The sequence below is a fragment of the Ischnura elegans genome, chromosome 1 (genome assembly GCF_921293095.1).
Source record: "Ischnura elegans chromosome 1, ioIscEleg1.1, whole genome shotgun sequence".
Lineage (NCBI taxonomy): Eukaryota > Metazoa > Arthropoda > Insecta > Odonata > Coenagrionidae > Ischnura > Ischnura elegans.
In genome coordinates, this window is record NC_060246.1 from 65,671,159 (window position 1) to 65,686,932 (window position 15,774).

The 15,774-nt window shown below is 37.0% G+C and overlaps 1 protein-coding gene across 1 annotated transcript in view; it reads left to right on the top strand.

The window, feature by feature from the left end:
- LOC124162378 (guanine nucleotide-binding protein G(o) subunit alpha) overlaps nt 1–7,133 on the top strand; it is a 273,531-nt gene extending 266,398 nt beyond the window's left edge. The window contains exon 8 of the mRNA XM_046538898.1: nt 335–7,133. Within this exon, the coding sequence (XP_046394854.1) occupies nt 335–522 (188 nt within the window). The 3' untranslated portion in view covers nt 523–7,133. The remainder of the gene's footprint in view (nt 1–334) is intronic.
- The last annotated feature ends 8,641 nt before the right edge of the window (nt 7,134–15,774 follow it).

Sequence of the window (15,774 nt, forward strand, 5' to 3'; positions counted from 1 at the left end):
TTAATGGTGAGTTAATAATGTCTGAATCAATTGATTTGCTTGTTATCATTGAGTACGTCATGGTAGTGGATTTGCCTAGTGTTCCATTTTTGGAACACCTCGTAATTAATAATTGGCAAGAGATACATTGTTTTTTCTTTCAGATATTGTTTTCATGTGTATTTTTACCTAAAATATGAAAAAATCAGGGTAAAATTTGCATTTTTCAAACCTTTGGCACAATTGGGTTAATATTACTGTTAATATTATCTCCTCACAATCTGAGTTATGAAATTTAAAATTGTTGTAATGATTTTATCTTGTTGATTCATTCCTCTTTCCATTTGATTTCCAGGAGCTCAGGAATATGGGGAAGCAGCAGCCTACATACAGGCCCAATTCGAGGCAAAGAACAAGTCCACTACCAAAGAGATTTACTGCCACATGACCTGTGCCACTGACACCAATAATATCCAGTTTGTGTTTGATGCTGTCACTGATGTTATTATTGCTAACAACCTGCGAGGATGTGGGCTCTACTAAGTAGAGATAGAGGCGGGTGGAAAGGGAGTGGGAGGGAGTTATGGTTTGCGTTGTCTTGAGAGGAGGAAGCATGGAATGCGAGGCAGGAGGGGGCAGAGGACCCATAACATGCCGAGCAGAGTCATGGTGCTTGGCATGAATTCGGATGGGTGGAAATCAAGGGACAAGCTGCAGATTCAAGTTAGATGGTTATTGTATGCCAAGGTATGTTCATGATGGTGTGAATGGGCATGAGGTATTCCTGTGACGGGTATATCATGTATGAACTGTAAAGGAGGAGTATGTGCTGAATAATCTTTAAACTCAATGTTAAAGAGAGAACATGGCAGATTTATCAATATGGGAAGATTGTGCTTTTTGATCAGTGTTATACAGTGTATGGCCTTGTTTAGGAGCTGGTCAAAAGGTGAATGTGGTCAATGGTTGGAAGAGCCTATCGGAAGAGTGAGGATTTTGATAAGGGATAGGAGGTGGGCTGCAAACAAATGCATGTGAGATTGGCAAATTGGCGGAGTGAGAGTTATCATTGTAAAGAAAATGATAGGTTATGAGCCATTGAGGGAAGTGGGAATGTTTCCTTGAATTGAAAGAAAGAAATCAGTGTGTGAGAGTTAATTAGCTTTATGTGGGCAATTTGGAAGAGTGGACTAGTGAATGACCACTGAGCTAATGGGGAAGTTGAGGGAACAGCCATGGGATTATGTGTATAAAAGAGGTAAGATAGAAATGCTTGCAAGATTAGTATCAAGGAGCAGATGTAATGTTAATGCAATCTTTATGCTGACGAAAATTACAGTAAATCTTGCTGCCATGACTGCCTTCTGCAGAAAATTTTGGCCTGGGATGTAGTAGCTAGGCGACAGTTAGGATGGAGCCTGCTTTGATCCTTAGAGAGAAGGCATGGGAGGCCTGCTAACTCTGTTGAAGGTTGCCACTGAGGCACAAAGGATGATGTGTCATTGCTCGAGTTGTTCCGTTTGAACGACCTGTCTCTTCACTTGGTTCTTTTTAGCTTCCTTAGTGGCCACCTCAACTACAACTTACAAAAACCAGGAGTGTTCAAATGTTTGTAAGAAGAAGCTAAATGGCATTACAAAATGTTTTAGTGGTCCGTGATGTTTCCTCATCCTTGTTAAGATAAAGTAAGATCGGCTAGACTACATTTAATTTATATTCCCATCATATCAAAATGAATTGTATTTTTCAAATTAAATCATCATTAATCCTTATCAATATTCACTTCAGAAATTTCAATTTAAATAGCTTCCAAAACTAAGTTGTAGCAGTTTATCAAGTAAAATATTTGACGCTGTTAACGAAACAATCAACGGTTCGGAACTTGCCATCTAAGAAAATGCCTCGGTAAGCAAAACCTGCCAAGTCTACCTCCTCTTGCCAGTTAAAAGAATGAGTGAGTTTTTGGTTGAAAAAAATCGCTGAGGAATTGATTAATTAGGTATTTAATGGTGAGGGGGAGGGGAAAAATAGTTTTTCCCCATATAAACTGTGAATAACGTAATATTGAGCATAGTTACCCCTCCACCATCACCAGAAGCCTTTTTTCTCCTCCTTCTACCTGCCCTCCCCCAGTACTTGTTCCTTAACATCTTCCCATTTGTTAAAGGTTAGTTGGTTGTTTCCCATGTGAGAATGAAATTTTTTGCGTGCTATTGGGACAAAATACAGGATAGGGGAATGAATTTAACATGGGGATTTATCACACAATCATTCTTCATTGTCATGTTTACCAAAGAAGTAATAGAGCTGTGGACCAAACAAAGAGCACCGGAAAGGATAAAAATAATGTTCAGTAGAAAGTCTACAATATTTATTTTTATTGACTTTTAGAGGATTGTAGGAGGACGCATACTTGTCGCAGGCGATTCACAGTTCGCGCTCTTCCAGCTTAGCCTCCATTTTACCCATTTCTTTCCATTATTGCAGCCAAAGTATTCCTTTCAATACATTCTCACCTCAACAACTATTCATGCAGCTCCAAGATGAATTAACTGGGACCTGAGTTAGGTGCACAGCTGTAAAAAAATTAGGGATTCTAATGAGAGAATTTAAAGTTTAAGTGCTTAATTTTGTTTATTTAATGCCATTATTTCCTACAGCTGTCTATTTATCTCTACAGCCTGCACCTCAAGTTGAGTGTTGTGATTCGAATGGGGATGATGTAGTTATGTTTGCAGCAATCTAGCGTGTCCTATATAACTGCCAGCTTCACATGCCGGAGGATTTTCAAAGTTTTGAGAAAGGCTTTGATGCCAGAAACTGACGTTGGCCACTATTAATATGGGATTGGAGCCAAATCAACCATGGCTGTGAATATATGTTAAGCCAAAGCAAGAATTGATGTCAGTTGCATTGAGGAGCTATCTAAAAATGCTAAATTCCATAATTTCTTGCACACAAGCTCAAAATTTAACTTTTGTGAGGGGTAGTTTTGAATTTTGAAGATCTTTTCCTAGTTTCACAATGTGCTTTTCTTTTATAAAGGCATTTAAAATACTGTAAAATTGCTACTTTATTGGAGAAATAATGAAAGAACAAAAAAATAACATTTACATATCAGTATTTTGGATGACCTTAAATGATTTATTACTTCACATTTTCAATATATTCACAATCAATTTTTAAGTATACTCCCATTCTATGGTGGTAGCAGGAGTTATGAAACTTTGACAATTATGTATCAGAGGTATAATTGCAAGCTCTGTTTTGTGACTAATTTAGCCTTGAAATCAATCATCTCAGTCAAGCAATACTACCTATTCACCGCTTCAGCTTGAAATTGCATGTTAATTGCTGACTTGTTACCTGAAGCTACCATGTTTATAGGATTACGAGAAGCCATTTGTTAAAATATGTACCTACACGTTTGAATGATATTTTGTTGGAGCCTACAAAATCTCTTAAATTTGTTTATAATTTAATGTGTCCAAAATTGTATATTACAAGTTTCTCATTCCATGAGCTTTTAATGTAAAACATTGACTCGCTGTTTTGTACCTTTTTTGTTCTCCACTGTCTGTCATTATGTCATGAAATACTGAAGTGCAAATCACAACATCAAAGGGTTATTGTTGGCACAATTGTAAGAACTAAGTCACTCATGAGTCTAGTCATGTGACAGAATGTCATTCTCTGTTCCTTTCGAAAGAAAATCCCCGAATTGGCCTCTTGCCCCCTCCTCCCTCCCTCCTCATCTCGATGGAGATCCCTTCCTGGATGCCGCACACCTCATGATATGACCGATGGAATGAGTGAGAAGAGGATGTGAAACAGTGAAAGAAGAATTAATGCTGTTTAATTTATTTGTTATACTATAGCTTATTTATATATCCGTATGAATGCATTTTCATTCCTTCAGATTAGCGTAATTTCTTTTCATCTGTGTCCTAAGGAGCTACCATGTTGTGGCTAACAGAGTTTGCCTGGAAAGAGTGAGACAGGGAAAGACCGAGAGGCAGGACAGTAGGGTGAAATTGTTGTCCAAAAAGTGGACATAAACTGTGTAAAGAGTCTTTTCCATGATATACAAAGTGTGGGCAGCAGAAGTTGTGAATTGAGTGAAATAATTACTTGTAACCTTTTCATGTGTTAATGAATGCAGTTAAGTCATCCAGCTCTCCCCATACAGATAACCTGTTACATTTTCTTGTTCCCATAATCTATGGTCTTATAGCTCTGAGTCAACACCAGTCTGATGGTTTGTTGAATGCAGTATAATTTGTGTGTGAGAAGGTAGTGTCAGGCTTCAAGTTATGAAATTGCCTTAGTCCCACCTATTTCCCAACCCTTCGCACTCCTATTCCCGATGTTTTGAGCATCGTGTTTCATTGTTTTTTGTCCATTTCAATGTCCAGTATTTTTTGTTTTAGAAGGCATTAAAGAAAGAATTGACTAAATGGAGACTAAATAGTGTAATATTATCCAATTCAATTGATAACTAAGTGGAGTCAGAAACAGCCATTCCTGATCTTTTCCTTATCCAATCCAATAATTCCTTGCATTTCCTCTAATGCCTTCCGTGGAAAAATGAAACACTTTCCTAATGTGTGAGTTTTTTTTTCTTTCTAAAAAAATAAGAAATAGTATGTATTTTACATATATACACTCATAAAAACAGTATTGTTGCTTAGTTGTGAAAGTAATAATATTAATAATAATTAAAATGATACACATTATTATATATAAATATAATAAGAAAATTAAAACAGAGAACCAACTACTATATTAATGTTCTTCGGGCAAAGAAGTTAACTTTATTGTGAACGAGGACTACTGAGAAATTGTGCAAGAAATGCATGTGGACTCATTACCCTCCTGAACCACTGTTTTCTACTGAGGTTGTAGGGGGTACAAAGGGAAAGGATGCGGGGGATTCAAACACGAAAGTTGAGATTTTCGAGGGAGAGGTATCTGGTGCAATTTTAGTTTTGGTGTTGGAAGCCGTGAAATTTAGGAAATTTTATATCCATTAAAAAATGTGACTCCTCTTTGGATTATCAGATGTTGTAGAATGGAGTTTGTGGGGGAAGAGAGTGTGTGCTCGAAGACAAGTGATGGCGAGACTGGGATGCAATGTTCTGCTAACTGTCAGGTTTCCAGTGATGAGAAGCTTAAAAGGAAAGAAAAAAAATAAGAAAAGAGCCAAGAGGAAAAAAATATGAAACTTTTCGGAGGCAATTGTATCTGTTCATTCTTTTTGTCAATGGATATTCTGTAGGACTGTCAAAAAAAATGTAGTTACCATAATCATAAATATATATATTTTTTAATTTCTCTTTCCGGCCCCACCCCTCCCTCTCACGACCCCCTCTCATTTTTGCTGTACCCAATGAGCCTCCTCTGAGCTCCCCCAGAGAATTTGCGCACTGCCTTCTATTTCATGCTGGCCAATGGACAAATTCCGTGTCGATTGCCATTGAATGTGGTATGGACTCCTCATTCAAAGCATTAAAGAAAATGAAGAAGAGGAAACAGAGGGATGAGAGTTTCCTGGGAGGGAGGAAGGATTATGGGAAGAGGGAGAGATGCATAATATGGAGGGGGCGTATGGTGTAGTAAAAATGGCATACTGTTTATGGCTATATCCTCTGGCCTGGTGGGACCATCTCTACACATCAGAGCAGTTTTGGGAACATGTAATACCTACTGTGAAAGGAAAGAAAATACTATTTAGGGGAAAATATATCCTATGCAAAACTCACACTGATTTACATTCAAATCAAATTTAACCCTCCATTAACCATATGTATTTAACAAGCTCTGAGTTTCTGTATTTTACCTTTGTAACATTCAAAAGCTCTTTGAATTGATTCATTATACTGCTGTTCGTCTCCTAAGCTGGACGTCTTGCCAAGCACATATGAGTTGTGGTCATTTCTTTGGTCCTAGCGTATCTAGAGTGTAAGAGAGAGCTTAATGAGAAATTTGTTGAATATCATATTGAATGTGTTATTTTAGATGAGCAGATCTTTTACTATGATGCCTTCTGATGATGTGACCCCCCCACCCGCAAGAAATTAGCTTCTGTTTTTCAAAGAGAAGATTGTTTTTCTATATCTTATTTCTCTGCAAACTGATCTCACTACCATTTTCATCCTTATCTCCAAAAAGGACATGGAGTTTTTCTCCTTTAAAGTGTCACAAGGACAAAACTATCCCTTATTCAGAAGTGTATATTTTTAGTTCATGTGGCTATGTATGGAGAGAATATAAAAGAAATGATGGTTGTAGAGTTTTTACAGCATGTTTGTATTATCATGGGAGCGGAAGATTTAAAATTGTGAGGCATGACTCATCAGTGGTGTTCATCAAATAGTTGTACTTGGTTTGTTGATGATGATAATAATAAGAAACATGATTATTACTGTTTGTTTTGGTAATGCTTCTATCTATATATCATTATATATGAAAAAAACAAGAAATAAGAAGCAATTGGCCAAAGTGGCTGCAACAAAATATATGAGAGATCAGTACTGTCTCTGGGATTTTTGTTTACTGGACATTTATAGTAGTGTATAGTGTGAAGAAAAACATGAAATTTTCACAATTCTAAATTCCCCTCGGATCAAGAACTGTAGATATTATTGAAAGAGTGATTTATTTGATACATTGTGAATGAAGGTGAAGACGTTGATTGGACAATGACCTGGTTCAAAGACGAAGGAATATATCAATCACAACTTGTGTCTGTAGACTTAGTAATGTCCTCCTATTCTCTCTGTTTCTCTGTCTCTTCTAAGAAAAAAACAATGGCATGGTGTCAGCTGCTCATTTTTGTACAGTGTCCATACCATAGAAATGTGAATTAGCCCTTCATTCTATGGCCAACTACTCCCCCTCCCTCACTCTCCATTAGTAAGAACCTTGATAGTAGACCCATCCCTGTATGTTAAGATTTTTAAAAATTGTGTTGGCTGGAATATTTATCTGTTTATATAGACAGTGAAGCTTGCGTAAACTTTTTTCTCTCCACTTACACAAAATACACCCCCACATACATTAATGTATTTGAAGGATGACCCATTGACAGTGGATGCCATTTTTATTGAGTACCAAGATATTGCCAAATAAATGTACATTTCATTTCAAATCAACTTCTGTTGTTGTTTATTTTGTCTACTATCCTGCTCACCCAATTAAGGTTATATCCACACCGGGGCGCAGCTGGGAATTGAGGCTGGGGGGGTTTAGGTGCAACTAACACCGGGGTGTGTGGGGTATAGCATACCCACCAGGATAAGCGGTAGGTGCAAGATTATTAAATTGCGGAATATTTAAGATAAATAGTTTAAACTGGTGATTTTTACTGCTTTCTGAGGGATATTTTATTCATCCTTACACTATTCTATTAGTAATATCAATCCAATTAAGTAAAATGGATTAAACTTAAAAATTTCTCTGAGTTCTGGGGGGGGTTTTATCCCCCAAAACCACCCCCTCGCTGCGCCACTGTTATTGGATGCAATGATATTTGGAAGGTTGTTTTCAATCTCCTCTGTGTATCTTAACCTCATGGTCTTAAATAGTAAATTTACCATGGGTATGCAGGGGCAAATGGCAGTTAAGTGCTCGGGTAAATTAACATATTGAATAATAATATTACCTGCAGTGAATTGATATTCAATTTCTAAGATTATTTAAATGCTAGACATGAGTTAGTTATAGGTTTTAGTAGGAGGGGATTCAGCATCAAATTTGGGGAGGAGGGTCACAATCTGGGTCCGGGGAGTGTGGAATAACCCCCAAGGAGGAGAGGCATTTTTACAGTAGGGAATGCTTAACCCTCTGAAATAAATGCAACTCAAACTTCTCTCCTGTTTGGGACTTGTAGCCATTCATTTTCATATGCACTCCCTTTACAAGGATGAAAAAACCATTTAACTTATAAAAATTAAAAATTTTCGATAAAATTGTTGGTGAATTTGGTTGGTGAGTTGGTGAATTAGCTTAGAATTCATTCTTGGCTGCTCATTTTTAGCATGTTCCTCAAAGACTTTCTCCAATGGTGACCACTAAAAATATTTCTTTACATAGAGTATCACCCGATGGATGAGAAGTGACTGATAAGCACCCGCCCATTATTCGTGAAAGTTGTAAGTGGTCACTTCAGAGAAAATCATAAGTGCAACGTAAAATCTCTGCCTTCAAAATTGACATTTAGACTTTTGAATACAAGTTAGGATTTATGAGCAGATATAAGCATAAGTAACCAAGAGTTTTTTTCTTTTAATTCTTTTGGTTGGATGAAATTACCTATTACACGTCCGTCTTTGTTAGTGATGAGGTTGTTGTCAGAGATTCTTTTCAGGATTAATCTTATAATTCTATTAATTTATACTAATTTTCATATGATTATTTTATAAAATAAACATTCCGTGAATTTTAACTAATTTCTATCCACATCATGAATCAAAATCAGACTTGAATTCACCACTCAGTTGATGTGGATATGGATCCTAAAGCTATATGTATAAATTTTAATCATTGTGAATTGATATTATTAAAACTTTCCTTGAAAACTTAAATACCCTGGTATGGCATATATGATAACATAAAATACAGATCACCTTGGTCATCAAATTTTAATTAAGAGTATAAGAATCAGCATATGAGGTGCAACAGCTTTTTACCACTATATACATATTTACAAAATTAAGATAATACTTAGATCTGTATGGCCTTTAGTAGGACCCTCCCACGGTGATTTATGCTTACTTTAGTTTTGATTGCCGTGGCTGCATGGTTTCTGCCAAACTCTTATTCCTCTATCTCACAACTCTCCCAATGTTTGGGTTGGGGTGGTGGCTAGAGTGATAGTTCTCTGCAGTGGCGGATACGTATGGGGGGGACAGGGGGCGCGTGCTCCCCCCTTGCGGGGCCGCCCTATTGCCTGACATTGTAGAGTAACTTTTTTATATCATAAGATGGCATTGTATATGTCTCTAATCAGTTTAAGTATATCTTTCTTAAAGGGATGCCATTTATTTGTCATAAGGATAAAAGTAAAGGCAGCTTAAGATATATTTGGCGCCCGCCCCTTGAGTTTTTTCTGTATCCGCTACTGGCTCTCTGTCCTGTGAGCCCATGTTCAAATCGTGGTATTGGTACATATTTTTCAGAATTTGCCCAATCCCTGCTTGAGTGCTTTGTGGAGGGTACTTAACCCTTTTGCTGCTGCAAACATACCTTGTACGATCACTCAGTAGGCTAATGTGAACTTACCTTTTCATTCTTCCTGTAGCGTGACATGAAGCCCTTCACTTTTCCGCCACATGTGAAGAGTAGCTTTCCCGAGAGAGAGCCGCTGCAGAAGGGTTAAAGAATAGCATTCCTTCTGTCGGATGGGATGCTGCTCTGTGGTCCACTTTGTACCTTTCATTAAGAACAGGCTAATGCCTACTTTGGGTATCTCTCTCTCTATCCTTTCTTCCTTTATTAAGCAAATGACTAAGCTGTTGGTCACTTCCTTCAAATATCTTCCTGCCCAACTCTCCCCTCCTCTACCCCCACCCCATCCCTCATCATCCTTTTCTCTTCTTCTTTCCATATCCTGTCCCTGATCATCCCCTCTGCAAGACTAAAACTATGTACTCCATGGAGTTATAGAGCTTGGGCCACTTAAGAATGTGAGCTGTGTGGTGAGGTATCATTCACTTATAAGAGTCATATTTTCCATCTCTTCATCAGATCCCTAAAATTTTTAATGTTGAAATTACCTAATCCCCCAAAATCTTAAAAGTAGTTAAGTGAGGTGAAAATCAGATTCTGACTGAACTAGTGATTTTCATCTTACAATTAGTATGTATATAGTGCCCTTACTCCTTCTTCACCTAAAATTTGTTTTTTAGATGATAATAAAACCTCACTTAATTGATGGTTGCCATTGGCAAGCCCTTTTAAGGAGGAAAGAGGACAAAAATCTATGGGGCATGTGTTCAGGGGGCTCCAATGATTCATTGGGTGCATGGAAGACTAACATATAGGTACAGTTACTGCTTTTTCCTGGGACATTGTGAAGCTCTAAGCAGGCCTATAAGTCATCGATGTACCATCGTATTGCAGTTAGTCTGTGACTCAGTTGTAACTCAGTTGGTTCATTAGGCTAAATATAAGGTGCTTATACATATTTTCAAACTATGTATTTGAATTTTTTCCTATTTACTAAGGAGTGAAATTTTTGTGGCTCAATTTAATAAGGGATGACGAATAATTACCTGAGCAAAGACTCACATAGTTCATTGGTAGATTCCTCATAATGATCCCATTCACTTCATATTTCTCTCTCTAATACCCATAGAAAAAATTGGTATTAAACTGGATTACTTAAATAATACTTACCAATAACTACTTGAATAAAACTTACTTAATTACACTGGAAACTAAATTTAAAAACTGGACGGTCGTGATCAAATAAATATTTATGTGGTTAAACAAAGTTTAATTTTCATTCAATGGAATTATGTGGCAAAGCAAGAATTGGAATGCACCCCTTATATCTCACTCAGTGACGCAACCCGTAGCTTTGTTGGAATAGTTGAGGGCACTAGTTGCTACAGATTTAGCCAAAGGCCTGTGAATTTTCATGCAATTGTAGTCGAGTCTCGATTCCTATCTCTGATCCACCTTTCATCCCCAAGGTTCTTGTTTGGGGGTATCCATATAGTCTTCACCTGGTATCTGAACTGGAGAACCTGCCACAAGAAGCCAAGCATTTGACCCACTTGACTTACATACTCCTCATTCCTGGTATGCCCTTGCAAGTATTTGGAATTCAATATTTTGAGATATTGTCCTTGAATGCAGGCAACACCTCAAGCATTATGAGATATTATTGGGGTGAATGCATCATAACGAAGGTAATGCAAATTGGATTCTATGTGAACCATTGTTGAAAGAGGTCATCCATGGCTACTTGTGTCAACTGAATCTTTCTCTTTCAATATATCCTCACCACTCATCAGGCCTTTAGTCCCTACTTGGCCTCATTGCTTAGCATTACCATGGTAAGTTCTTTCATATCCTTTTAACCCCCTAGTCACTTCACCTTCTTCACCCTCCCCAATTCTAACATTTTGATTGCTTCAAGCCTATTTCAGTCCCACTTTCTCCAGTGTCCACAGCTCTGCGTCATGCTTTACTTCACTTTCTATCTAACTTTTTACCACCCTTATGGCTGCACTCATACTCAGAGGACTTGTCAGCAACTCTTTCCAACTGGTAAACACTTTCTTTCGCACTTCCAATATCTTCATCATACTTTTGATGTTATGATTTTTTTATTACAATTAACTGCTTAGATCAGGGGTGTTCAACCTTAATTTAACTCAAGGGCCAAAAATCAATTTCACTTCGTTCGGAGGGCCACAAATGCTCTATGTCACTTTACCACCACACCAATAGTGAAAGAACATATAATTTCAAAGTGAATAATCCTGATTGGTTGAAAAGTTCAATCAATTAATGTGATTTTGACATCGTTTATTTTTGATAAGTGTGTCAATATATATTTTATATTGTGTGGCATGATATAATGTTTTCTTTGGGGGCTGCAGGATGAAGACCCTTCGCCTAGATCATCAAATCATTTGATTTTTTATGGTATGTAAAATATGCAGGGAAAAAAGCAGTACTGGTGCATTTTAATCCTGATATCTCCCATGTACCATTGCTGGGGATACATCTCCCCACGGTAATGGGGCAGTGATAACTCATATGATTCCCAAAGGGGCAGATAGAGACCCATTGCTTTTGGCTGCCTCGCATTGAAGCTCACCGAGAAAAACTACTTGCAAGTGGACCTTGGAAGCCTTGGCTATTATATTTGGTGTCTCTATAAAATTTTATAGGTCTATACCTGTTGGGAAGAATATTCACTATATACAGTGATAGCAAGCTAGTGGTGGGAATGTTCAATCCACAAAGGAAGTACATATTTGCCAGACATTATGTCTCATGGGTGCTCCTTTGGTGTCTTTTCCTGTCAAATTTTATAGACCTGGCTTCCACAATGGAAATGCAGATATCCTCAGCAAGTTGCCCCTGGAGGAGGAAGGAGAGGAAGTATCCCCTGACTTGGCAGGTGTCCTTTTCCTTCAGAAGTCAGCAGCACATCATTCCCCACTGATAGCTGGAGCCATCGTAGAAGAAGGAGGATCCTGTGGTGTCGAAGGCCCTATGTGAAGCCCTACGTTTCTGGAATTTCTTCAAAAATTCCCTGGAGGTGCAGCAGTACCTGAGGGGTCCGCCTGGATCCTTTTCCGTGATAAAAGGTTGTCTTGATAGAGGTGATCCGAGTGGCAGTGTGCCCCCTTTTCCACTATACCACTCAATTGACACCACAGTCGCAAAACAATTGAAATACAAAATGCCTTAGCATACATATGTAAAACCTGTCAAGGAACATTCATATTATATGCCCAGATGCCAGGGGCGGATACAGAAAAAACTCAAGGGGGGGGCGCAACATATCTTGAGTTGTCTTTACTTTTATCGTAATAAAAGATGATCAAGTCACAGGCAAAGTATATGAAAATTTTATTTAAAGTGATTATAAACATGTAAAACACAATGCCATCTTATGATATAAAAAGTTACAATTGTGGTTTTGCAATGTTCGGCAATACAGGCGGACCCGCAAGGGGGGGGCGCGCGCCCCCTGCGCCCCCCATCTGTATCCGCCACTGCCAGATGCATGGGTAAAGATGCATGGAATAGCCCTAATGCTGTGGCTATTCCACCCAAACCTTCGGACTTCAAAACCTTGAAACCAAAAGCTTGAAATCCCCTTGAGAAGTACTTAGCAAGTGGGAGGGGGAGTGAAGGCATTCAAAACCCACTGAAATTTTAGGAAGAAACAATCTGAGGTCTTCCCCATCCAAATGAACCCTCCCAAAATGCATTCCCTCCTCCCATTGAACCTCCTCCCACCCCACCACCCCCCAAATTTTTTTATGGTTTTAAACTTGCCCCAAAAAGAAATGTCATAGGTCTGCCGAGGGGAGGATCCATAGGATTTATTTTTCTTTTGAAAGTATGACCTTTTTACCGAGCTAATTAGTTCAGATTTGAATCAGATTAGACCATTATCTTAACACGTTGCGTACCGGGGTTTATAAATTCCAAGGAACGCTGAGATTGGAAATATGTGCCTATTAGGGCGTAATGCCTTTGGTTTAAACATGGTTAAAAAGCTAATGTTTAGAATATAACTTTACCCAATCAAACTTTATGATGCATCAATTCATTATGAATAACGAACAACAATTGAAAACGTACTAACGAATACGTATTGTACGCTTTAAAGTTGTTTAGGTTGACGCGCCTAAATGACGAGAATCTTTGTCATCTGTCCGGAACGTTCGGGAAAATATTGACAAGAATTCTTGCCATCCGTCCCTATTGGAAATTTCTTATAAGAAAATTTCTTATCAGAAATTGGACATATTTCTTATAAGAATTTTTCTTATAAGAAAATTTCTTATAAGAAGTTTTCTATAAGAAAATTTCTTATCAGAAATTGGGCATATTTCTTATAAGAATTTTTCTATAAGAAAATTTCTTATCAAAAATTGGGCATATTTCTTATAAGAAAATTTCTTATAAGAATTTTTCTTATAAGAAAATTTCTTCTAACTATCAGTTACAAAATGTTATTTATAACAAATTTTCTGATGGAAATATTTATTATAAATATCATATCAACATGCTTAAAACACTTGCGCAAACTTCTATAAAAAGCTACATAAGATTTACATCCCTACTGAGAGTACAAAGTTAGCATTATACCTAATTCAACTCAAATGTAGACGCCTATATCTTATACAGCAAACCTAATGATTTCCCATGAACCAAATGTAGATGTCTATCATCAGTGTACATCAAAAAGGACATTGAAGCTCTGTAAAGTTCACCTGGCTGGTCAAACAAGGCGAGATACCATAGAGGTCTTTCAGGGCATGTGTTCTGTATAGGGTTAATGTCCCCACATGCTAAAAGAAACTAAAATCAATGAAACAAACGATAGCCTAGAATGATGGACTGATAATTGAATACAACTTTGGCAATCATTAAGCAATGAAAGATACAGGAATTGCAATATGGAATATGATTTAACCTGGAAAATTGAAGAAGCAAATGAAATAAAATTCAAGTTCCACTGGAGATAGGTACTTCAAGAAATTATATGGGAAGGAAGAGTAAAATTTGATAAATCAAATGCATATGAGCAATGTTTATTAGAGATACCAGAGAGAATGAGACCTCTACATACAGATTTGGATAGATAATGAAAGAAATAAGCAAAGCAAAATGGAATTTGATGCCATTTTGGAGAAAAGGATATGTAGAATATGGCTAACAATAATTGCAAGATTTAGGGAAATTAATAGGAATCACAGAAACACTGATTGAGAATAATAGTTGATGTATTTTCCATAAAATTATAACTGTGCAGATGTTGGCATACTCATTCAAATTCATTCTCATTCTCTTCAGAGACGACTAAATCACTCACTTTGTCCATTAAAACACCGTTTTCATTAAAACTTCTTCTTATGTTAGATATGCCACAATCTGAAAAATATACATGTCTATCTAAATTAATGATGAAAAGTTTAAAATTCAACGAAACTATCTGTTTAAGGTAACATAATTTTAGGAATGCCAGTTTTTTAATACTTACCAAATGAGGTCAATGCCTTATTTTGGTTAGAAGCACACGACTTATTTTATTAAACTGCTATCACAAAGACATAGTGAATGATTAACATATAAAAGCAATCCCTAGCAACCTAACAAACAAACAAGTTTTGGTTGTTAGGTTGCTAGGGAACCATGTGAACAGTATCCTGCAACGTATGCAATCGTAGTATACATCGTGGTTATTCATATGGCCCATATCGAACTTCCATCGGTCAAGTAATCTGTAGACTCGAAACAGAGAGATCTTATAAGTCTACAATTTTTCATGTGCCCTCAGCTATATATACTAACAAGTCGCATTAAAGAAGCCTCCGCTTCTTGGAACCATTTATGTCAAATACCATGCTGAAAAAAACCAGGAAATTAGCAGAACATTACTTAAAAAAGAGTTATACATAATTTCCAAAAATTATCCTATGTAGAATTCCTTAAATAATTATCAATTGCCAACATAAGTTATGGTGACACGCCTGCTGGATAAAAACCTAAAAGGTATGCGACCTGCGCAGCATTATTGTAGAATTCTATAAGAAATGCAGATTTCTTATAAGAATTTTTGTAAGACTTATAGAATCCTATAAGAATTTCTATAAGACTTATAGAATCCTATAAGAAATCTGTAAGACTTATAGAATCCTATAAGAAATATGTAAGACTTATAGAATCCTATAAGAATTCTGTAAGACTTACAGAATACTATAAGTCTTACAGAATTCTTATAAGAATTTCTGTAAGACTTATAAGAAATTTTCAATAGGGGTACGCAACGTGTTAACTAGAGACCAGAACTTTTGCTTACTTAGTTATCATTTGTCACTCATTTGAAAAAAATAATACTTAAGCAACAAAAAATATGATGACCTATGATGAATTTAAGTCATTGGTCTAAATTATTCAAGTTTTGTAGATCAAGAGTTGGGTTTATGGTCAAGGGCGTACCCAGGATCAAAACTAGACAGGGGCAAGCTATGGTCATTGAAGTTATAATACAGAAAAGGTTAAGAAACCAAATTTTCAATAAAATTATAACAGCGT